Genomic DNA, 25,239 nt, shown 5'->3' with positions numbered 1-25,239 from the left:
CATCCTGTTGCCTTCTTCAGAACTTTACTGAAACTGCAACAGCTGATGAGTTTTTTATGCCCCTCATTTAGCTCCGCCCCCTCAAACAATATAAGCAGGTACAGAGTAAAATACGAACCAGTTTCGGTCAAGCTCCGAAGAAGCCAACACGATGATTGGCGAAAAGTCAGCAAGTTCGACCCAACAAAAACCGACGCAGCAGGAATCCAGAGGTTTTGTAAAAAGTATCATGTACGTACCTTGACAAATATTGAGGTAATATGTGTAAAGCGAATACAGTCAGAATTTTTATAAAACCTAGCACTTGTTTAAATATATTTAATAATGATTAGTTCGTTTGTAACTAGAAATAGTTTTTTAAGTTTTCTTTAAGTTGAGACAGAATATCTTTAATGCCAGAAAATTTAGCTTCCCCGATTTAATATGCCCTACGTGTAGGTGTACACATATCATTGATTCTTAATCTTAGGAAATTAAATGTTTTGACAACTATTGAACTTACTTGTGTTTTAAATTTTATAAAATTATAACGGTCTTTATTTCCGTTAACCAGCATGCTGTCGAGAAAGAGAAAAAGATAGCCCTCAGCTCACGCTTTTGTTTAGAAGCAACCAGATTCTTATTCCATACTTTGGGTAATTTAGGTAGAAATGTTTATGAAATTTTACATAACATGAAATTTTCTGTTACTATTCGCCAGTGAATTTTATCTTCCCTGCGCTCTCGTGTTTTTGTTTGAATTCGTATTCATGTATTGTTTTCCCTAGCTTCTACTCTGGTAAAAGTTTATCCTTAAAATAAACAGATTCAATTTTTATTTTCTTTAAGATATTTTAATACAGTAATTATAAATAATAAATCTCCTTACTCCAGTGAAAAAAAGTTTATATATTCTTTAAGGATTAAAAATTCTTACGACCACAAATCAGTTTCAGGATGATTGGCGAAACGTCAGCAAAAATCGACGCAGGAGGAATCCGGAAGTTTTGTAAAAAGGTTATATATGCCTAATATTTTTACTTTTTTGAATATTTCTTTTTAAACATTTATCTATCACAAATAATATGCTGTTGCTATGTAAGTTCATTTAGTGTAACGTGGCTATGACGGTGATCAAATAAAACAAATGCTAGAACGCTGCCTCCTTGAACGCGGGTTTTGTTGTTGATTGCTGTCATAATTGAAATATTTTTTGATACGTTATTGATTGATTTATTTATTGCTTACCATGTTTAACACAGAGGAAAAGATATGTTAGAAACTTACATATCGAGCAATAAAAATCGGACCCCTTCCTCTTAAGTTTCGCAAGCGAACATTCCATCAAATAAACAACTGGAAGTCCTGTAAATTCTGTCCAGTGCAGAAATTAGAGCAACGGGATTACATCATCATTATGGAGGGAGACTTTTCAGAAAATGTGTTTGCTATTATTATTTAGACAAATGACTACAATTTTTAATTGGAAAAATACCCATTACTAGATCAAGAAGAATAATAAAAAACGTATGGAAGTCAGAATATCAGGAAGAACTTCCGTCAAAGTATGGTGCGCCATTTGTAGGTTCATAATAATAGGTCCAGTATTTTTTGATCAGAACGCTACTGAGAGCTTTCAAAAATGAAGTACCCGAAAGGGAGCGACGAAATTTAATTTGGCAGCAGGATGGAGCTCCTTATCACAGAAGTCGAGAAATTAGCACCTATTTAAATGCACGCTATAGAGAATGGATGGAAGAAAATGGTAGTTACGCCTGGCCTCCAAGGAGCCCCGACTTCACTCCTCTAGACTTTTTTTCTATGGGGTACGCTTAAACATTTAGTTTACAAACACAAAACGGATATTTAAATGGGACTAAATCTTTTAGAAATGCCATTATGTAAATAGTACTTGTGTTGCCCAAAGTGGAGGATATATTGAACAACTCTTGTAATTATTATAATCCTTTTTAAGCTATTAATTTCTTATTGATCGTTCGTTAATAAAATATTCACCAACGTTATTGCGTATCCTTGTCTTATTCTTTATAAATATGTATGCATTATTTATTTGAATCTTCATAAGCGCATCGGCAAGCTTATGGTCAACTACGAAATGGTAAATCATAGTGGCAGCACTTTAGCACTTGTTTTGTTCAAACGCCGTCATAGCCACCTTACTCTAACTGAACCTATATGGCAACAGCAGAATATTTGTTTTTAAAAGGAATTGTTTCAAAAAGTAAACATATTAGGCATTTACAACATTATACAAAATTTCCTTAATTTTTAATGCTAAATACGAAAAGATTATAAAAATAGGTAGTTTTCAGTAAAAAAAACGTTTTCTTGGCAGTTTTTTTTTAATTTCATTTTTAATCTTATTTTTCACGTACTCTGTATTAATATATATCGAAATTTTTTATGAAATTAGTTATTCCAGTCCTTTGTCTATAATAAAAATGAAGCAAAAAAAAATAAAAATGTCTAAAACGAGACTTAGGTATAAGACAATATACACAAAATATGTCTAGAATTGTCTAAAGAATTCAAAGATGAAGTCATATACTAAATGTTCCATTTAAAATAAGAAGATTGATATTCGCCCACGAAAAATTAAACACCCTGTATAAAAAAACTAAAATAAATTAAAGGTTTGTAATACCTCAATTAACTTTTGTATTTAACTTTTGGCTCCATCTCCCATAGTTTTTGAGATATGGTGGTGCTACAAGATAAACGACCCACCCTATACACTCAATAATTGATTCATTTACTTTTTCAAATTATCCCATTTGCTACGTTGCTTTTCGTTATTAACGATGCCTTATGAGATCTAAAGGTTTTAGGCAGTTATTTTGGTATTTTGACAGCGGATTTTGAATTATTTTCTATTATTTATTCTATCAGAAATAAAATATTGTAAAAAAAAATAAATATCAAATACGGTAAGTACCTCTTACCGTTGATAATTCCTACCATCCGATTAGTGTCTGAGGAAAGCCCTTCTTAGCGTTAATGAAACTATAACGATTTTAACATGACAGCCTTACTGTTCTGTATCTGGATAGAAGAAAATATTACTTGAAAGTATCAATATTGGCATCTGCTTTAACTAGGCGGCTGTGTATTTGGTGCCATGACTTGATTGTGCACGATTTGTTAACTAGCAGTGAGTGGCAGTTGCTGCGATTCGCAGTAAAAGAGATTTTTTAAAATCAAAATGGCGGTGACATTGATAGCGATATCCAACAATCCTTGGACATTTGCAAGTTTGCAAATCGGTAAGTGCTAAGAACTTTTTGAATGCCACACAAACGTTTAATTTTAACTTGCGAAAATTAGATATGTTTTAGATATGTTTTAATATCAATTTGAGTTTTGAGTCGGGGGCAAGTTTTTGATGGTTCAGCTTAGAAAAGTTCCTATAATACCATACTTTCTTCGACAGATAATCATCGATTCTTGCTGAAAAATTGCTCATACCGGGACAGCGTTTTTAAGCGTCGCCGTCGCACGTCCCGAGATACGAAAACAAATTAACATTTTAAGCGAACGCACACCTCCGTTAAGTCGAAAATTTAAGACTTCCACTCTTAATAGGAAAACTTCTAAAATTGAAGGAGCTTGAAATTTATTTTATTTTCCAATTTTGTCTTCCTCAAATTATTCGGTATCCATTTGCCGACGACGGAAGTTTGGCCCAGTTATAGGGCGTGGGTGCGCGGGAGCGGGAGGAAACCCGCGCTTCTAATATCTGATTTAACGTTCGCGATTACCGAACTGGTTCGCGTTTATCGACTTGGGCGGAAGTTTAGGCAACTTCAACTCTCGGTAGCACAGGTATTGTTCAGTTTCGGTTGGATTGGGTTTGAACGCGCCATCCGATGTCTGCATTCAAGATAAAGATAATTGAATAATGCGGTCACTTTCGCAACATTTTCGTTATGCTCTATAGAAATTTGTATTTTGGATGGTTTCCCCAAAGGTATGTGCAGGCTATTCGAGTTCGTGTTCGTGTGTTCAGACGAATTTCAGTTTCAGAAGATCCGAATTTATAGGTAAGGACAGTGACAAAGCTAAGCAACGATTTTGTGAATCCGCTGCAGCGGAACAAATGTTTTGAGACTCGTCTGAACTCTTCTGTTACGTGAACAAAGGTTGGTTTAATTTCATGTTCAGTTAATCTTGTGCTCATTTCACCCTAAGAACGGTAAGCCAGAAGAGGAAAGTTTACTTCTCATAACCGCCTCTTTCACCATACTCAGACTGATTGATTGCTCTGTACACGAAATTTCCGGTCAAGTGATTTTTTAAAATTTTTATTGTTTATTTATATTGAAGAATAGTTGAATATGTCTACTTTGCAGAAGTCTAGTGTGTTTGTATGTATAATTGTAATAATGTAATAATCTCGATAATAACTTGTGATCAATAAAATTGTTATGAAGCTACCCTGCCCCCTTTAGGAGAACACTTCTATGCAATGTGGAGACTACTCTCTCACGATTGTTTCTGATTTCATAACGTGCAGTATTTATTCTTATGGGTAATTGATTTTTTAAATTAGAATTTCCCAAATAAATGATAGATATGTATGATGATATATAAGTAGTTGTTAATATGCACTCTGAAGACGTAAAGTGATTTTTTAGGAATTATTGGAAACGAAAATGTAGATATTTAAAATTTACCTTTATGTTGAGATTTTTGGCCATTTTCCGTCACCATTACATGAACCGGTAGGTACTTAGATACAAAGAAACAGTATTAAACAAAAAACATTATAAATAAAGTGGGTAGTTTGTAAATTGTACCAGTTTTCTATCTATATTTTTTCTATATTGCTATAGCAGACGTTACAGATTAAGACGGAAACAAATGCTCAACTTAACTCAATTTGTTCAATTCTGGAACGTTTGAGTTGCGCTACAGGCACGCAGGTTATTCTCGTATTATCCGTCACTGTCTTCTTAGCAGGCTTCTTTATCCATTGTTTTGAGATGCCGTGGTCATAAATGGGACAGCTGGATGTTGCGAATGTTTCCTAGCTCTCTGTTAACCGCGTCTTTCTCGGAATATATTTTAATGGTTTGCCAGTGGCAAATTAGTTGCGGCAGGCAATTTTCCGTTTCGCATAGCTTCAGTTCTCGAGTGTGTGATTGATGAAAACCAAACAGTTTGTTTTTGTCGAAATCGCATCTACGCTGTATCGCAGCGATCGGCTACGAATTAATTCATAAAAGTCAAACCGAACACACCGATTCCCGTAATCGCAGCACTTTAATCAATTTAATACCATCCGTACGTTATTCGGACATACCCTATATATAACGGCTTGCTCGCCTTGACCACCAAAATACAACCCCCCCCCTTAATTTATCGCCGGGCGACACGCAAAATACGTTCCTGATGTTAAGCAATCATGTCACGTGGTTTGGCGGAGAGGCATTGTCTATATATAGGCCAAATTAGCGGACCTTTGTATCCTGACCGATGATTTATCGGCGCCATTTTTCTTCCGTCCGGGTTTCTTTTGTTTTCGCTGTTCGTTCGCGCGGTTTCTTTCGGCTTTTATTTTGCGCGCCCGCACCCCACTTTGGCTTGTATTTTATTCGGAGGTGATATTGTTATCGGCGTTATGAGCCCGGCTGTTTCCATCTGTTGAATGGGATCGGGAGGATTAAGGCAATCATTACGGGAAAGGTTTTGTTCGAATCTGGGAAGCAAGCCCGGGGCTACATTTCGGCCATTTGTCTTGGTGGATCGCTCTATTCCTTCTTTCAAATACTCTGGAACGTATGGAAATATATTCACTTCGTTTAAGAACTTACCGAAACATTTGTATCGTTCTTGATCTTCACTTGCCGATGCTATGTGGCCGATGTTAGACAAGTATTTGACATTTTGGGATCCTGGAAATATTTCTACTTCCGTTGGTAAAGTTGACGGTTTATTAACTTTTCCGATTTTGTATACTAAAATAAATTCAATAACTAGTCTGGTTTTTTCTTCAAAAAAACCCTCATATCTGAAGTCTCAAGTGCCTTAGCTGGTTCCCAGATTAACTTTTAACAATTGTCGTTAAGTTGTTAATTTATTTTTAAAATGTCCTGTACCAAAAGTACCAAAATTGAATTGTGAAATTTACTACCCCTAAACTAAATTCTTTGATTTCAGTATTTCCTTCTTAGCATATTAACTTCCAATGTTGTTAGTAGTAGTTCAAACTTGAGACGTCCTGTGGGCAAGAGATGAGATTTCCAAAGAAACTCATTTTGAAAACTACAACTTTTGTATAACTTTTAATTTGAAATAATTCTGCGTGGAACATAGTTTGTACTAAAATCAACTAATTTGATTCATCTAATTTAAGTTTTGTTGATTAATAACTATAATCTAAATGTAAATCTTTTTTTCTATTTAGCCGACAATATATGTTTAATGGTTTAAAAGTGACCCATACAATCAAATTGAAAAGTGACCAAAATTTTTGTTCATTTTTATATTTCCTTGGTCACTTTGGCGCAATACATTTAATAAAAAGGCACACCGATATATCGATAATAGGTTTGTTAAACAGGCTATGATTGGCGACACTTTAGTCACAAGTCTGTTTAGGTACTATATGATTGTAGGTGATAAACGAGTACCTTATGTAATTCTTCTGGGTACAATTTTACTGGTTCCAGATTTTTTTTATTATTGTTATTATTAAATTTAATTTACCATGGGATTTTTTTCTATTTGTCAAAGATTTTGTTATTGCCCAGTTATTTATCTAAATTTTAGTTGAAATTCGTGAAAAGCTAATCAAAATATCTAAATCAGTTGCAATACTCATGAATAATATATTTTTGTTTATTAATTGTCACTTTTCAAACAAGTGTAGGCAAGATCGAATTTTTTATGTATTCCCGAGAAAGGAGATCTGCTCTTCACCTAGAGGGTCACTAATTAGCAGCACTTGAATACCTGTGCGGCAACGCATACAATTAGTAATGAAGGGGACACATCTCATGTAATTTGCTACTGCTTCGAGCTCTGGATCTATAAAGCCGATGTTTCGGTGATAAAGTTATCTTCTTCAGAGCATGTATTTGGACAGCCGTTAATCCAACTAAGTGATTACTTCTCAATTATATACAATGTATTGCTTAAAGTATAATAATTATTGTGAAGACAGTTTTAGAATCATTTCCATGTTCGACCTCTTATTCACAATTGTCGAAACTATCCTATTCAAATAGTTCCCTACATACTTCCATGAATATTTTATTTTTGTTTATATTTAAATGTAGTAGATAAATACTCGGCTGTCATAAAAGGTCTGGGCAAAAAAAAAGCAGTACTGAAGCAACAATATGGCCAAATTTGGCAAAGCAAAATAATCGGGCAGTCCAAAATATATCTTGTTTTAACTGATAAAATAATAAACGTCTTTAACGCAATTACAACTATTCGATCGCAGACGAAAATATCGGTAGGGATTTCTCAGAGGATAACGTGAAATAGAGTGGTAAAGAGAACGGGATCAAAAAGAAAAGCCGTGACTATCCTTTACAGCGGCTGGCGGTAAGGACGCGTGCTTACCTGAGCATGAATCTTCTAAGGATACGCGAGACGCCGAAAGGAGGTGAATAGACGGTGACTTTGCCAGGATTTATCGTCCATATATTAACGTTACTATCCAATGTTATACAAATTTTCTGTTATCTTTATAAAGTATTCCATGAATTATGTATTAACGGGGACGATTTATTAAAAGGATAATGTCGTTAATATTATCGTGTCCGCCGATGAAGATATGAAGATATTTTGAATATTTTGATAAGATTTATCGGCGGAAAGATGTCGCGTATAAATTTTACTTAAGCCCGCTTTATACGCCCCGGGGAAGTAATTCGGTAAACTCCATTGCGTATTAAAATTTCAGGAACAATCTTTCGAGTTGCAAAACTAAATGCACAAATTCTTTGCTACAGTTAACAACTTAACGAAAATATAAACAGCGCTCAATTAAATCGAAAAAACAGTTCACGTATTTGGTAATACCGAATATTATTCGAATATTCTTTTCCCCTAAAGAATTTGTGGTAGTGACCTGACGTCATCGCTGAATATGCGAAATTAATTTGTACCTCACCCTAACCAAAACCAGAAGCTAAAACGAAACAAATTAACAGGATCGGGGAAACATAATTAGTGTTTTTTTTTTCTACAAGAACTCTTCTCTCACTTCCGGGCATCATTTTCACACCATGGTGCTTAATTAATATCTTTATTCAGTCAAGATACTTTAATAGTACCTTATTTTAAGTAATGCGGGTGCTACATGACTGGAAAACTTGATCCAGACCTTGAAATAAAATATGGCTGGAGCGGCTCATGCAATATTCAAAAACATGAAATCACTGCTATCAGGTGCTACTATATGGTCAGTGTTGCTGTATGGGGTTGAAATCTGGAAGCTCAAGGTTAACGCAGTCATTCTTCTGGAGGCGTTTGAATGCTCCGAATATCGTGCATAGGTATGCAAGGCCGTTTTGAATAAAGCAAATGCCGTTTGCGAACTCTTGACATCTGTTAAGGGTTGTAAACTGTCTTATTTGAGCCGTGTCTTCCTCAATAAATGTTACCGTATTCTTCAACTTATTATTAGAAGCTGATGTGTTGGTTGAAAAATATTCTTGAATGGTCCGGAATACGCAGTGCACAGCAACTGTGAGAATCGCTGAAGAGAGAAACCAATTCGTAATTGCCAACTTCAGACTACCCCAATTTTTTATATTAGATTTATGTGGCTATAACTTTGCTAAAGAGGACAATACGTTTTCTAAAACATCGACGTAATAAGAAAGTTTATTTTCGTTGAACATAATCCACTTTCTATTTGTTTTAGCGGCAAAAATTAATTTAATTTAATAATCCATTCCAATACTGACTATGGTATTTTTCCAAGATTAGTTCACTAGAAGCGTTAGACGTTTTTCCCTTCTACCCCGCCCAACGAAATTGTTGCAACGTTAAAGTTCCTTAGAATTAATTTATAATTTATTTAAAAATATACAAAAAGTAATCACATTGATGTTTCTTTATTTAAAATTTGGGCCAAAAATAATTGCATTTAATTTTGTCTGTTGTATGATTTGGTTGGTTTTCGTAACTTGATTTTTTTTTCCAATTTGCAGTTTATTGATGTTTCGCAATCCATCAAATTTAACTGAACATGTGGACTAATATAGGTTACGCGTTGACGCTATAAACAGCAGACACACTTCGGCAACTGTGAGAAAGGACTCAAGTAGTAAAAGATTTCCTTTGGATTTTCGCAATCGCAATCGTACTAAAGTCGAAATCAAAAAGAATTTCGTAGTAACTTCTGCGAAAAACTGAACTCTTTCCTAAAATAATAGAAAAATATATAACAATTCATGTTCCGAAGCTTGGCCCTTAGAAAGCTTTTCATGTTCGAGTTAAAGCCGAAAGGAAACTTTTCGCTGTGTAAAAGTATTGCAATAACGTTTTGTAAATTTTGTTTTAACCTGACTGAGCAAAATACTCGTTTATTTTCTCTTCGCTGTGTATTTCAACGGCTGGTTTGATTTATTTGAGTGGGTGCAGTCTGCTATAGGATTATGGTTCTTTGGTTAATAAAACAATATAATTTGTTGGTGTCGTCCGTTCAAAATCGGATCTACTTTAAGCTTAATTTAGCATTAAAACACTTATCATCCATTTTGCTGAGTCGAAGGCGTTTTCCACAATTTTTAATCCCACCTTCCCCCTTCTCCGTCAACTCCTTTTGATGCCATTTTAAAACTTTGGACACAGTGGCAACCATTGAAGCCGAAAACCAAACTAATCGCGCATTTTTTCATTGAAAAGTTTCAAAATGGCTGAAACTGCTAATGCTGCTATACCGTTTATTCTCGTGTAGATTAGTATTTTCTTAGCTTTTTAGTTACCTAGTGACGCACTTAATGTGATCGAACATAATTTTAAGGATTAAAAGTGGGGGTTGTTTAGTCAGTTGGTCTCTTTCAGCGGCACCGGGGTAGTTTGCTTCGCTTCAGGCGTGGACAGCGGCCCGGTAGTGTACACCCCCAGGTATGTTGCTCTAAAGGACAAACTAAAAAAGCGTTTTGTCGAAATTGTTGTTTTCAATGTTGATTGTTTGAGGTTCCCCTATCAGGAGATATACGTTACATATTTATATTTAAATATATTCAACCATGGTTCAGTCAGTTCAAATAATTTTTGAAATAATACTCAAGATGTAGATTACCGAAAATACCGTAGTCATTCGTTTTCGTGGTTGATTGAAATATGAAGAAGATTAAGAAATGTTTATTATTTAATAATTATTAATTAAAGCCAAATCAAGTTAGTTGTAACCGTTGTAACCTTATCCCGTCGAAGTGCAGTAGTACAGAAAATAAACCTCAAACTATCATCAACGAAATTCCGATAAATCGAAATGATCAAGACCGAAATTGTATCCAGAAGATATCTGCACTACCTTCCATACACACCGAGAGTAGAGCTGTAGCAGCAGTAGTTTTCCTCCATTCCTCCCGTCCACTCTGCCCCCATCAACTACGTAGATATCTTCGCTGCTATCTGTAAAACATTCCATATTTACAATTTGCGTTTTTCTTTTTGATTTTAGGGGTTTCGGATTTATCACCTTCACGGACCCTTCTAGCGTAGACAAAGTGTTAGCCCAAGGTACCCATGAATTAGATGGAAAGAAGGTAAGTTTGTTACTAAAAACATGTATATCTACTTGTGTTGTACCCTTTATATCGGTGGATATTGGGCAACAAAGGAATACAGTGCCGCAATATGGCAAAGTAGTAGATCTCCCTTCTTCATCGTAACGTCGAAAATTTGTTTTAATCACGGGAATCACGGAGTTTCAGCCTTATCATCATTTTCTAAAATATTGTTATTTTCGAGAAACCGATGAAATCGCGTTCACGGTTGGTCGTACGGGGTGGCCGTCAGTACAGACCGATTCAGAATTGTAAAAAAAAGTCATTTTTTTATATTGTCAGTTCTATGTTCGCCCTAATGGACCTCCGGCTGGTTTTTGATTCCGGATAATTCTCCATCGGTTAAAACTTCAAATTTTCCTCCGTTATAAGATTAGAAGATTCGCAGCTTCTAACATCTGCGGCCATTATGTTGGCTAATTCTCGATGCGCTCCGAAAATCGTGTGTCCGAAATTTCAAGCAATCGACTTGAGATTCGATGACAAGTTTGGCTTCCATCCCCAGATGGAACCTATTGAAACTGGGAGGGATCTGATGTCTCTAAATATCTCTGATTTCGAAATTAAAGAATATATATTTGTCGAAAACCCATTATCCTATCGATAAAATTATCGAACGAGAAGGTAGTAGAGATTCGGGTCAATAATGCTGTCTATGCCACTTTTTGAAAAATATACCGTCGGTTATCGGCAAATAACCTAAAATTCCGTCACGGATGGACGAATTTGGGTTTAACGGTTTTATTATTTTTATTATTATTATATTATTATTATTTTATGCATTTACCATTTTCACATATTGTAGATCTCTCGTGATATATTAAACAGAACCCTCAAATCCCTGCTTAAAACGATAATACCGGCAATAAATAATTTAAATATTTAATTTTATTATATTCTTGCGTCGTTATTGGTTAAAGTTGTTAAATTATTGTACCTAAAGTTTTTAGGACGAAAGTTATAAATATTTAGGAGAAATGTTTATAGCTTCTTTTTCCAACATGGGTGACGGACATTCAGTGTTCAGTTTTCGGAGAACAAAGTAAAATAACTTTTTCCAACTAAAACAATTTATGTTTTAGATATATCTGATCCAATGCAGCGTTGCCAGATCTACAGGAAATTATTATCATTTTTACTTTTTTCAAATGGAGCACCCTATATTTTCTTTTAAATTCGGATCCTTTGGAACATTTTATATAACTGTTGCTAATATTTACCTATAAATTATTCGTGCGGTAATGGTAAAAAAATAGTTGGATTTACGCATGTGATGAATCTAAAAATTATTTTATTTTTATTGATTTGTTCTATGCATGAGTGTAAAAGATGATTATACAGGGTGTTCCAAGAATTTGAGAAACTATCCTCTTGGCGGTGTATAGTATGGTCTCGAAAGTTCCATAGTGGTTCACAGGAGCACTATAGAAAAACAGTGCGCCTGTCTAGGGATTTTCGAAATTTTTTTTTACTTTTTGTGATATTGCTTTGTTCTTTGAGATTTTTCGTAAACTTATAGCGCCGTTATTATTAAAAATAACAATAAATTACAAGCTGGGAAAAATGATAAAGAGCATAGTTGTAATCGGTATATGTGCGAAATATTAAAAATATTTATGTCTACTAGGAAAAAAGCATTTACGTCATCCTGGTTTTAAATGTGGAAACAAAGTGTGTTCGATCGTAGCACGAACCCTTTACCGAAGGGGCACCGAAAATTGCCGAATGGTCGATGACATGATGACCAATTTTACGAAGCCGAAATGGCTGTTGACGTGACGAATCTCTTTTAATAGAGAAGGTTCGGCGCTCGCTGAATGCTTTTCACGTGTTTCTGGGTTATTAGGATTGCGGCTTCTGCATTCTAGCAGAGCTAATGTATTCCCCAGCCCTATATTTTTACGAAAAAGGTTTTACCATGGCTATTTGCCAATGTATTTTCCCATGCGATCAACTAATAGTTTTAATGTTTATTAAAGTACGGCATTAGATCACTAGCAATGTTTTATTTTTCCGGTTAAAACTTCTTAAGACTTTCTCGGCCAAGGAACATAAAAATAATAATTGGACAGATGCATCGCGCCCATTCTGAAGCTTGGAAGCCATCGTCAAGACTTGAGAGTCGACTATGGGTACAGATCTTAGTCATATACTTATATACGCAACTATAATCCTAGCAACAGCATGCTGAACAATTACTAATGCAACAATTAATAAAGGGCAAATTAATTTCAAATCTACCATATCAATGTTTATAGATAATACGAAATATTTTATTGTTCCCTAGGTTGAGCCTTCACAGTAACAAAAATATGCCGAGACTGTTGGTCTTAAAGGCACTTACTTCAAATGTGGTGTTTTAACTGTTAAAAAAATAATTTCATCCATTTTTTTTAAATTTTACTGGAGATGATGGTGCACCAGCTGTTGAAAGTCACTAGATTATTATCTGTTTGATAATTTGTTTAATTCTATTTATGCCATTAAATGATAATTAAAAAATAAAAAACCTATCATTTCGGTCTCAACTCCTACATTTTTTTACGTATACATAAGATTGGCGTGGTAAATAATGTCTTTTTGGAACTAGTATAGGTGGTGTAAGAAAAAATTTTAAAAAACCAATATGTTGACAAACTTCTTCAGAGACTCGTTTATTAAACTTTCACTTAGCTGCTCCGCTCGAGCTAATCGAAACTCGTGACTGAATTAGCCAATATCAAACTTATTATAGAATATCCTAGTATTTTAGTAACTATTCTTCTTTTTATCTAGTAGATTTAATAGCTGGGTTTGACGAGATATTTCAATACTTCTTTTTTTTTATCAGATCGTCAGATTCTTCTATTAGTTCTTGTGATATCTAGAAACTACAAAAAAAGTGAAAATAACGCAAAAGCTCGCCACGTGATGTTAGGAGTCCGAGAAGATTATTTTTTAGCCTCTCGAAAAATCGACGCCAAACTTTCTATCGCAGCGGTATACATTGTAAGGAATTAATTAGCGGGGACCGCGAATTCGCTGACGACATGCCCCTTTATCTTCTCAAAGGGGACGGAGAAAAATCAAAGAGCCCTTCTCTCTTCTCCGCTAAAGCAAGGGCTACACTTTTGATTAAGACAATCGAGTGCTCGCGATTCTCTTATCTTCCAGACGGAATTATTCACGTTTCATTTAGCATTGTCTCAGCGCGCGAGGGCCCTCCTTTGTATCGCCAGAAACCCACTAATTATTCGAGATAACCCCCGCTCGCCGCCCCGCTCACCACCCGCCCGTCCGCGACAGAAAATCATTTACACTTTGCTGACTTGAGCGATAACGTATGTACGACGGAGGAATATTGATTCCGGGACTCCGCGAGTTTCCCTTATTGAACGCCGTTTTGGTCCGAGATAAGATTAGGAATAGGAAGATGCACGTATTAACCGTTCTAGTACACGCGGCGCAGCGGCTTGAGATTTGTTTGCGATGCTGTCGACTTACTCGATGCGACCTTTATTGAGTTTCAAGTATGGTGTTTGGGTGACGAAGGTGACTTTTTGAGCGCAAAAAATGCTGATTTAGACTGTTTAATGCTGAACGTAAGATTTTTTTATAGGATTGTGAATATAGGCAATTGAAGAAAAATATTGTTTTCATAAAAGTTGTCATACACCTATACATATACGTATACGTATATCTTACTTGATGAAACAACAAGGCAATCATAGATGTCGAATACTTTAAGAGTCACTGAAAATCCTGCATAGAGCAGTTGTTCAAAAGGCCCAGCACCACGTCAATTTGAAGTAACCAGAGAGCTGGAGAGCTCTTCTAAAATATTAAAACAAGAAGTTCTAAGAGCAATAAAAAACAGCAAAAGCAGAAAATCCCCTGAGCCAGATCACATTCGTATAGAGTTATTAAAAGTTTAAGATGATTAATTGATTCTCCATGAGTGGCTGAGATCGGAATTTATTCCGATTCAGAAAAAAGCAAGCGCAATGAATATAGGATTATAAGCTTGATGAGTCATCTCGTCAAACTATTCCTTTAAATCATTCATTTAAGAATATAAGAATCAGTTTGGATTTCGTAAAGGAATGGGAACTCGAGAAGCATTGTTTGGCCTGAACCTATTATTTCAGAAGTATAGAGACCAACAAAAGAAGCTTAACAACCTTAGATACGCTGATGACAGCGCGGTATTGGCAGATAGCCCTGCAACGGCAGCAGTCGGAGATCGTTTGGACCTTAAAATAAACATCACTTTATGGCATATCAAAATCCTCAGAGCTGCCGATAAATAAAAGGGAAACAAATAGAAGTGGTAGATATATTTGGGGACCTGGATCAGCAAGAATCCATAAGTAGAAATCAGGATTAGAATCGAGCAGGCAAGAGCCACCTTAAATCTGATGCTGTCATTCCTGTATAATTCCACCCTAAGCCTGAGGCTCAGACACCTATTTGTGAAATGTTATGTACGGTCAGTTTTGTTGTACGGCTGTGAAACATGGACTCTAAAGGTAAACACCATTAACAAAATTGAAACCTTTGAGATGTGGATACATCATAGACTTCTCAAAATACCTTGGACGGCGCATGTCATGAGAACTACGAAAATCGAAAAACGCTGTTTTTGGTTCACATATGATATCCAGAAATTGATAATGATAGGGAAAATTGAGGGCAAGCGGGGCTTAAGTAGAAAGAAGCACTCATGGCTAAGGAATATCAGAGATTGGACCGGTATGGATGCTTACTCAATATTTCGAACCGCCCAGGATCGCTAGAGGTTCGCCGAGATTGTTGGCAACATTTATTCATGAAGACGGCGCTCTAAGAAGAAGAACAGGAAGGACTTAAGAGAAATCGATTAGACGAAGCCGGGTTTTCACGAGAAATGATGAACTACAACATGAAAGGAATTAAAGATTTGACAATAAAACTGAAGAGTTTCACTAAATTTAGGTGGTAATTCAGATCAATTTCGTAAAAAAAATTGAGTTAGAATTTCTATTTATATATATGAGGATTGTAGATTGGAGGATGAAATCGACTAGCAAGATTTGATGACTAAATTTAAGTGCTGATTTAGATGAACTTCATCCCGGGTATCGAAAACCACACATTCTGGTGTGACATTTGAGTTTCGTTACTTTTACAGGTTATTTTGTTTATTATTGCAACCAGTTGTGCTTTTCGCGATTTTATCATATCTATTGAATAAACGAAAAAGTGGCATCAACAATATTTTTATAGCCCGACTTATGCTGTTGTATGACCTCGGGTTGTTAGTTATGAAATGGGCATTTTCTTCTTCTTAAAGTAACATGGTGGTTATAAATAATAATCCCCGTATAAAAAAAACTCGTGTTTATTTATATTTGATATTTCAGAAATCTTTAATTTAAATAAATATTAACTTGATTAAAAAATTCATATGGAAAGCATAAATTTAAATGATTTACGTCTTCATTAAACCACGCAAACATAAAATGCAACTAAAACAGCACTGCTTTATTGTTTAACCTAAAGTGCTTTATGAGTTTTTAGAAAGTGACCTAAACTATTATAAAAATATATTTTAATTTGCTGCACTGGAACTTTTTCCTAAATATTTTAAATTATATAGATCTTTCATTACCATGGGGTTTGTCAAATATTTCCCTCTCACAACACACTGTACATTGTAAAAAATGTTTCGCAAACAAGTTACTAACTTAAGGGTTTCCCCAAGAGGTGTTAGTCTACGTAGATTTAGTCTAATAAAATGGGGTATGTTAGGAACTAGTAGATCTAGTATGGATGGTCAAAAAAAAAGCTAAAAGTGGTCATTTTAAGCAACTTCAGATTCAGTTATCATTGATAGAAGTAGATATAGCTAACATCTGTCAGCTTAGTCATTTACAAGTGGTACCAATAAGAGCTGTTAGTAATTTGGAAGAAAGGGTTTCAAATTACTTTCAAGGCCTGATCGGATATGACCAGGATACAGCAAGTATTACAGCAGGGAAACTCATTAAAGGAAATGACTGATGGTGTCTTGAAAGATCACAAGCGGTGATCATTTATAGGGTGTCCTATTTAGAAAATCAAAGTTGTCATTACCTTTCGATAGAAGTGCCAACACTTAGGTGTATAGATCAGAGTCAAACATCTAAGTGATCAAATTTTCATCATATTCCTACCTCCCGTTCTCCCAAAACTGAAATACATATCGCCACCCTCTGAAGCAGAAAAAAAAGCGAAATTCGTTCAGTCCGCGTATTTCAATTATTATTTCATCCAATTATTCGGGTATGAAATGAAATATATACATCCGAATCGAATTATCCAATTTTTCCACGTAATGCAAAGTCTGCGGTTTTCTGAGGGGAATTTTGTTTGACTAATGGGAAAGCGGATCACGTGATCGCCGTGAAAGATAATAATTTCGTTACGGACGACTAACTCGCATCGTTTTGATTTCCTGGGAGTTTCATCTGAGGCGGTTGCTGCGTGTTTTTTCTTTGTGTTTTGAAATATGCGGACCGCAGTTTGGACGGAGATTATCGTTTAAATATTGACTAGATATTCTTTATTGAATAAGTGTTAAGTGCGGATAATTTTAGCGCTTTATCTGTCCGACGTCGTGCGATTTGTGATTTCAAAGAAGTGTTGAAAGCGAGTTTAATGTTTCATTGTTATAAATAGTAATAGTATTCTAATTATTAATAATAATTATTTACTATAAGAGATTATTAGGATATTCCGTATCTTAAACTATTTTCGATGGGTTCTTGTGACCCTTGAAAGGAAAAGTATCCTTTACTTAACATCTTGTTGCAAAACTAATTAAAAACAAGCCCAAACTATTTACTATAAAAGAATTTATTAATAATTTCCTTGCCGTATGCGCTCTGGCATCGGAATAATGCGTTAACGCACATTTCAACTGTATTCCTGATTCGGGTCTAAAAGCCGTCGTCGGCTGGAAATGCTTTTTAACATTTCGCTGGCTCGAGTGTCAACCTCCTTCAAAGGTTCCTCCTTCTTTGATGTTGGACGTAGACTGTCAGTTTGTCAGTTTGAAGAGCCTTGCCACCCCTGCTAGCGACACGTTACTAAGCAATTCCAATCGAGTACCTTTAGACTCGATTCAGGGCAACAGTTCATCAACTGGCTGCAAAAGCTTTAACCAATTTAACGGACATCTGTCTGAAAATTGGAGAATCTAAGATGAAATACCTCTTTACCCCTTACTGCAGAACCAAAATATAGTAAATGTGATTAAGAATTTTAGAAACTGAAACATGTGGTGAAAGACAGATCGCGTTATGGCCGATTCGTCAGCTGATAAAGTAAATTCATTATTTAAACTAAGCGCATCTTGTTTTTATACACTGGCGAGCAAAAAATTGGGGTCACTCCAGGAAAAAAGGGTTTGTCACCGAATCATTGGTCTAGTAAGCAGTGAATTATTTGCTTTCCGACAAATGTGGATGGAGATATTTGTTACCTGTCTATTATTGTCAGCGTAGTTTCGACTTTTTGTGAAGTAACATAAGTTCGACGTAATTAGAAATTCGTGCGATAGGTACTTTCCAGTTTATTGTTCGTTTATAACTTCATATAAAACTTATGACTGTTTGGTATATTTTAAATCTAAGGTGAACTTAACTGGTCATAATGCCTTTAGATCCTATTTTTGTGGATAAAATTATAGCATTAAGATAGTCGAGGAAAACGAGAAACTGCAAGAATTCTTGGTAGGTGTCTATGTGCTGTACAAAATGTTTACGAATGGCACTAGGATACTGGCTTGATCACTAGAAGACCAGGATCCGGTGGAAGAAGGATCACTAACCAAAGGGTTGAGCGATTTTTGGTGTCCACAAGTTTGCGGAATAGAACAGCTTCTGCTGTTTGGCTTCAAGAGGTTAGAAATGTTAATGTTGGCGAATGGACTGTCTTGTCCAAGAATCTCTACAGGACCGCCATTTTGCCAACATCGAATAGCAAGATTAGCTTTTGCTCGAAAGCACTTTGACCGGAATGATTATGACTGGAGCCAAGGTACTGTCTTCTGATGAATCTCCTTTTTGCCTCACTGAATCAGATGGACGTCGAAGAGTATGGAGGAGACCCGGAGAATGATATGCCCCAGGTTGTATTAATGAAAGACGTCCACATTGTCGTGATTCCGCTATGGTTTGGGCGGGAATCAGTTTAGAAGCACGCGCAGAATTCGTTTTTATACAGATCACTATGGTCGAAAATGGCATTTTTATGTACGATAATGCTACCCCATACCTCCAGAATTGTCAATCAATATCTGGATGATGGGGTAACTAGGCGGTTTGATTGGCCGGTACTCAGTCCAGACATGAATCCTATCGAAAATATGTGTGCCCAAAAGCCGAGAGAGTTGCTAATGCAGGAATGGGACAAAGTCGACCAGAATGTAATCCGTAAATTAATTCAAGGCATTCCTGGTCTATTACGAGCAGTCATAAACACAAGAGGAGGGAATACACATTGTTTGTTAGTTTTCAGGTATCCTGAATATTGTTAATTGTTGTGCGTTTCTTTAGTTACAAATAAAAATAATTGGGCTTTGTTTATAATAGATATTTTCTGTTTTCCGACAAAACCATGAAGACCAACGTAAGATTTTTCGATTAAATGTTAAAAAGAATTTTCCAAAAAATTTGTAATTTCCTGAATGACCTATTTTTATTGCCCGCGAGTGTATATCAAGCGTCATTCGAACACGGGAGGACTGGTTGCACAGTAGAGGGAATACGATCGATATCATCGATACGTCGCAATAATTATATTTAATTTCAAAGATGCTATTTCTCCCCAAAAACCGTAGAGTTTGTAGCCCATCGTGTTAAGTAAGATTACAAACTTCTCGATATTTCGTGATTCTTGCTAAAGAGCAATGCAGAGCATATTTCTTTTTCACAGTTTCCAAGTATATTTATTCTTATTTATGGTGTTTAGATACGCAAGCGCCTTTACCCCGTTTCCGAAATTGCCAGTGTATTAATGTATGTGCTAGTTATCTCCCTGAATTTTAAATTCTCGTTTAAATTCGCGGTAGACGTCAAAATACTGTTTGACGCTGCTCGATTTGTTCAAAAAGTGCAAACAAATGTACAAGAAACATATGCATCAAGTCCAGTCGATTTTCCTGAATAGAACACTAAACACTAAAATATATTATGCACTACTTTTGTTATTTATTATATCGAATACTAATATAATCTAAATAACATGAAAAAATTCAAAAGTTATTTTGGTTTATTTTGCCAAATTCGAGGTGTTTTATTATTAATTGAATTATAATGTTGCACCTTTAGGTTTGACCCGTTCTTTCCTTATTCTGTTAGTTAAATCAGCAGAAAGTTTAAATCTTATAATTTTTTCAATTGCACTATCTGCGTAGATAAAGTTAATTTATTTCACACGCATGTTCCACGTCCATGCTACGGCTACGACTCCAAGGTTTTAGGACCTGTAAACATGGAAAATAGATAATCGATATTACGTGGAATACTTTTACGGAGCACGTAAAAGCTTTACGGTCGGAGACACGTGCAGCCGTCGAGTTGGTGTCCGCTTCTGGAAAATGCCTCGCCGGCTTTCCATGTAAAACTTAAACTGGGTATCAGGTAAAGAGGGCCGAAGTTAAAGGGATTATATGTGTGAGCTTGGAACGTTTACATTTTGGTCAGCTGGGGGTGGATACGACCCGAATTGCAAAGGGTTTTCCGACCCTTACAGGAAATCGACGTCATTTTAAATTCGGAATCTGGCAAGGTCGGCTTTACACGCTTTATCTAAGTGCCTTTAAAGTGCTACTGTGAATATGAGGTAAAAAGGTATCAACCTCATCAATGATGTCGAGGGTTTCATATCAAACCAAACCTTGTAACCGAAGACACTACTACTATTGATTGGAATAAATAAGAACCAAAAGTTCAGATTTTCACGAAGTTATATATTTTTACGTGACAATTACAACACCGTGTCTTTATCAAATATCATAATGATATTTGATTAAGACACGGTGTTGTCGAAACAATTGTCATGTAAAAATATTATGAATGAATATAATGAAGAAATCGAAAAGCTATTCTAGCATTTTTGTGAATTAAAATGCGGTTCGAACACGAAAAGATCTTTCTAAAATATTGTATTTAAAAAATGGTGCCTTAAAGCTAAGATTTAAAAATAAGATACATAAATTTGTAGATAATCTGGTAATTTAGTAAAAAACTATTGCTAAAGGATAACGATTGCCTTGAGGGAGCTGTCATACCTAATTATGAATTAGTTTCTTTATAATTTCTTATCCTGTAAAGCTTGAAAATTGAAAAAAATAGAAATTCCTTGTATGTAAAAAACACGTAATTGTTCAAAATTTTGTAAATTATATTTATCTATTTATCGGACTTCTATTTTGCATATCTTATCAATAATGGACAAACTTGTATTTGTTATTCATCTCTTCTGTCTGATATTAATGTACACAAATCGAAAAACGAACGTAAATATAATTTTAAAAAATTATCCCAATGTGTTTGGTAATTAATTTTGGTCCGATGCGTGAAATGATTAATGTTCTGAATGCATTGCATCCAATTATATTATTAATGATTAATTATTATCAATCACTGCAAGCCTTTAAACAATGACCCGATACATCAAATTTTATTGAAATTTTAATGCCTCTTGAACACTAGCTAATTAAATAAATACAAAACAATTATGAAAAAAAAAATTAAATATCACTCATACTAGTAATACGAGAGGAGCGTCTAATTTGATATTACCAAGTTCAAAGATCAGAATGACCCAAACCGATAAGATAGATATGAGTCTTTCTAACATATTTATTTAAAAATAAGTACAAGGAATATAACATCACAAATATGAATAAACCTACATTTCAAAAAATTATACAAAATATTATAATTGAAGAAATTTATTTTAGAGTAAGTCTGTACCTCTATATTACTGCATGTTTTCTTTTTAAACGTGTTGTTTGACGTTCCATGTACTGCTATGTATATAAAGGGTCAATAAATGCTATTCTATTCTATTCTGTTCTATGGTGATCGAAAGGAACCTTTAAAATGAAGTTTAGAAGTAGCTATCGCCTAACCAGTGACCAGACTGTCATCATTTTCGTATACAACCCAAAATTCCTATGAATCTGTAACATATTATTGAAGTGTTTTAGTCAAAGTCAGAAACTTTGGATGCACCTTGAAAGTTAATATACAGAGTGATTCATAAGAATTGGCAACCTTTAAACTGTATATACTAGACACCAAAATATGATTGAGCTCAACATTTCTGAGATACAGAACGTTCATCGTTAATTTGTTCGTTGCTCCTAGAGGGCGTTGCTCCTAGAGGGCGTTGTTTCGCCGTATTATTTAAATAAATTGAATCATATTGTTTTTATCTTTCGAGTTCAAGTTTTTATAGATAAGTTACTCTTGTCTAGGCCATCTAACTGTGGACGTTTGAGATATTAGCATTTAAAATGTTTAAGGCATATTTTTCTGCTTTTTATAAATGTTTATAGGATGAAAAAACAGTGCTTCAATATTTCTATGCGCAGCACCAATTCTAAACGCTCTGGGCTTCTCAATATTTTGGTTAGTTTTGGTTAGTTATTGGTTTTTTATTTTTTCAATTTTTTACCTTTTTCATCCTTAAAATATATTTTTATAAAAAAAAAGCAAAAAATACTTTGAACTTTTTATATGCACATAAGTCAAAAACCGACAGAGTTACTTCAGCCATTACTCGACAAATAAAAAAAAAGATTCTTTTATCTAAATAATATACTCGCGGCTCTCGGAGCAACGTGCAAAAAGGTTTCAATTACGTAAATGACATGTCCAGAAACGTCAAAATGCCAATTTTTATTATTATACTATAAAAACATACTCAATGAGAAAATTAAAAATAAAATTTATACTTTGAACGCCGTGTATTTCCGAAATTATCTCCAGTATCTCCAGTTTAGAGATTACCCTGTATTCGGATGTAGAGGATAGTCCGTTTAAGGGGGCCTATATTGTATCTCGAAATCTACGGGGGTTACAAAAAAAAATAAATAAAAGAATTGTTTCTTATAAAAGATCCTTTTTTTATTTTCCTAATCGTCAATTTTTTATATACAGGGTGGTAAAACAAATACACATTTTTTTAAATAGAACACCCCACATTTTATTGCATTTTTGGATAGTCCGTTCAAAGCAAATAATGCTTTTCTTTAGGCAATTATCAAATTTAGAGTATTTTCCTTAAATACGCGTTTCGCTACTTTTCTTAATTTTCTCAAATGAGACACCCTGCATATTAATGGATTTTCGAATAGCCACTTTAATAGCAATTTCAATTAGCTAACATAGTACGGGTCTCTGACTTAACGTTTTGGCTTAATTGGCAATTATTTTCCAATAATACATACATTCTTTTACATTCATAATTTAAGAATCTTGTCAGTAAGGTCCTTAAATAGAAAAAACTTTTAAAAAATATTCATATCCTTAATAATATAGACCACATGTCTTTGGAAAATATATAAAAACTTGCCTGTTGAAAGACACAAGACACAAAATTGATGATATTATTAATTTTTACTTTTTTGACATGATCATCGCAGCAGTTTTGAAAACAATAGTAGTTCTCTGTTATGGTAATATTACCGATTTTTTGACAGGTATGGGTGTATTATAATATTTTAAATGTTTTTTTTTCGGACTTCCAGAATTTTCTATATATTATATTAAGTTGCATTTTTGTTTAGTCTTTTTGTATAATGTATACCTATTACAATGTTATATCCCAAAAACAAAAGTCCGGCTCTTGCTCTCAGATAATATAGAGGCAAATTTCCCCGTAGGCGATTGCCGGAAAAAAAATATTTTCCAAAATATACCAGCAGTTGCAAACAAATTCCAGTGTTTTACTGAAAAAAAGTAGGAGCGGAACGGTTATGAATGAAAATATGCAGCTAAATATTCTTCTGCATTTTGAAAATACTCCAGAGAACTCCACTTCAGATGTACACGTAAGACGAACGACACTTCAAACATGTTTAAAAATTAAGTTATAAACCATCGAAATTCATGCCAGTACAATAACCACAAGAAGCAGATTTTAACTTAAATAAAAAATGTGTTTTTGCAGTAAACAAGCAGGGGCGGAAATTCGTGAAAGTATGGTGCACAATCTGTAGAGCTAGAATTTACTATATTTTACCAACAAAATTTAACATCAATACGATATTTAAACTTTTTAAGGAACGAAATCCTGCCACTTATACATAATAATATGCCCCAAGGAGAGAATCCAAATTTGATTTGGCAGCAATCATTCCTTTTTTAAACGAAAATTTCAGAGAGTGTAATCATTTCATATAGACACTTAAACGTAGAAATAAGTAATTTGGCATCATTGTGCAAAGCTTAATATTGTGTTTTTAATATGACAACAATGCTCTAAAACTTTTGTAAACAAGTTGGTAAGGAGTTAATTCGCAGTTTCATATCTTAATAATTTAAATCTTAATTTATCTGCCAATTAAACCAAAACGGTAGGTCAGAGACCCGTACTATGGTATATAATTGAAATTGCTATTAAAGTATCTATTCGAAAATACTATAATATACAGGGTGTCTGTCTCATTTAAGAAAATTGAGGAAAGTATCATTTTGCGAGACGTGGCAACACCGGGTATTTTGAGAAAATATTTTAAATTTGATCATTGCTTATATCCATGATCGGTTAGCCATTATATATTAGAACGGATATAATAACAATGAATTTCAATATTAAGTCATCCCTGACAGTGGTACGCTTCTTGTATTAAAATTGATCAGTTAATTAATAATGCGGAAAATCATTGTTTGGATCCATTTTTACGTTAATATGGTAGTCCGAAGACATTACGATAATATGACATCATATTTATCAATTAAAGGATGTGAAATATTGTTTTAAACCGACTATGCAGTTAATCGGTGCTATTCATTTTTTTTTCACCTTTTGAAATCATTAAAATTTTTCGAAAGCAGTATTTCATTTTTAAAATCCTTAAAGCGAACAACATAAGGCCCCAAATTTATTTCGAGTATCTGTCACTACTCATGTTTGATTTATTGGAACACCATGTATTTTCCAACTTAACCCACACAGTTAACTCGAATCAATTCTAGTTTGTAATTTCGTTAAATAACCTCAACACAACGTCTCATTCAGTTGTACCGCGCAATGCTTCCCGCCCTTCGCATAAATCCACCTCGGTGACGACATCGTAACGGTGTTCCCGACAAAAATCGCGCCCCTGTTTAATATAAATCAGGAACGTGGCAATTGCCTACGACATCGATTCCGTAATTTATTTGGCAACATGGTATAAAGCGTAATTCGCCGTATCAAGTTCGTATACAGATTGATGATCATAATTCGGGCAGGAGTGCGAACT

The 25,239-nt window shown here is 34.6% G+C and overlaps 1 protein-coding gene across 2 annotated transcripts in view; it reads left to right on the top strand.

The window, feature by feature from the left end:
• The window catches only part of LOC132702933 (RNA-binding protein Musashi homolog Rbp6), an 838,217-nt gene that overhangs the window by 385,295 nt on the left and 427,683 nt on the right, over positions 1 to 25,239 (top strand). The window contains exons 4-5 of one of the 2 annotated variants that reach the window (XM_060671808.1): positions 10,027 to 10,089; positions 10,652 to 10,736. In XM_060671808.1, coding sequence (XP_060527791.1) covers positions 10,027 to 10,089; positions 10,652 to 10,736 — 148 coding nt within the window. The remainder of the gene's footprint in view (positions 1 to 10,026; positions 10,090 to 10,651; positions 10,737 to 25,239) is intronic. The other variant, XM_060671809.1, reaches the window with a different exon arrangement.

Source organism: Cylas formicarius, unplaced genomic scaffold (assembly GCF_029955315.1).
Source record: "Cylas formicarius isolate icCylForm1 unplaced genomic scaffold, icCylForm1.1 PGA_scaffold_6__28_contigs__length_40554024, whole genome shotgun sequence".
Lineage (NCBI taxonomy): Eukaryota > Metazoa > Arthropoda > Insecta > Coleoptera > Brentidae > Cylas > Cylas formicarius.
Note: the sequence above shows the minus strand (reverse complement) of the source record. Positions and strands in the feature narration are given on the sequence as shown.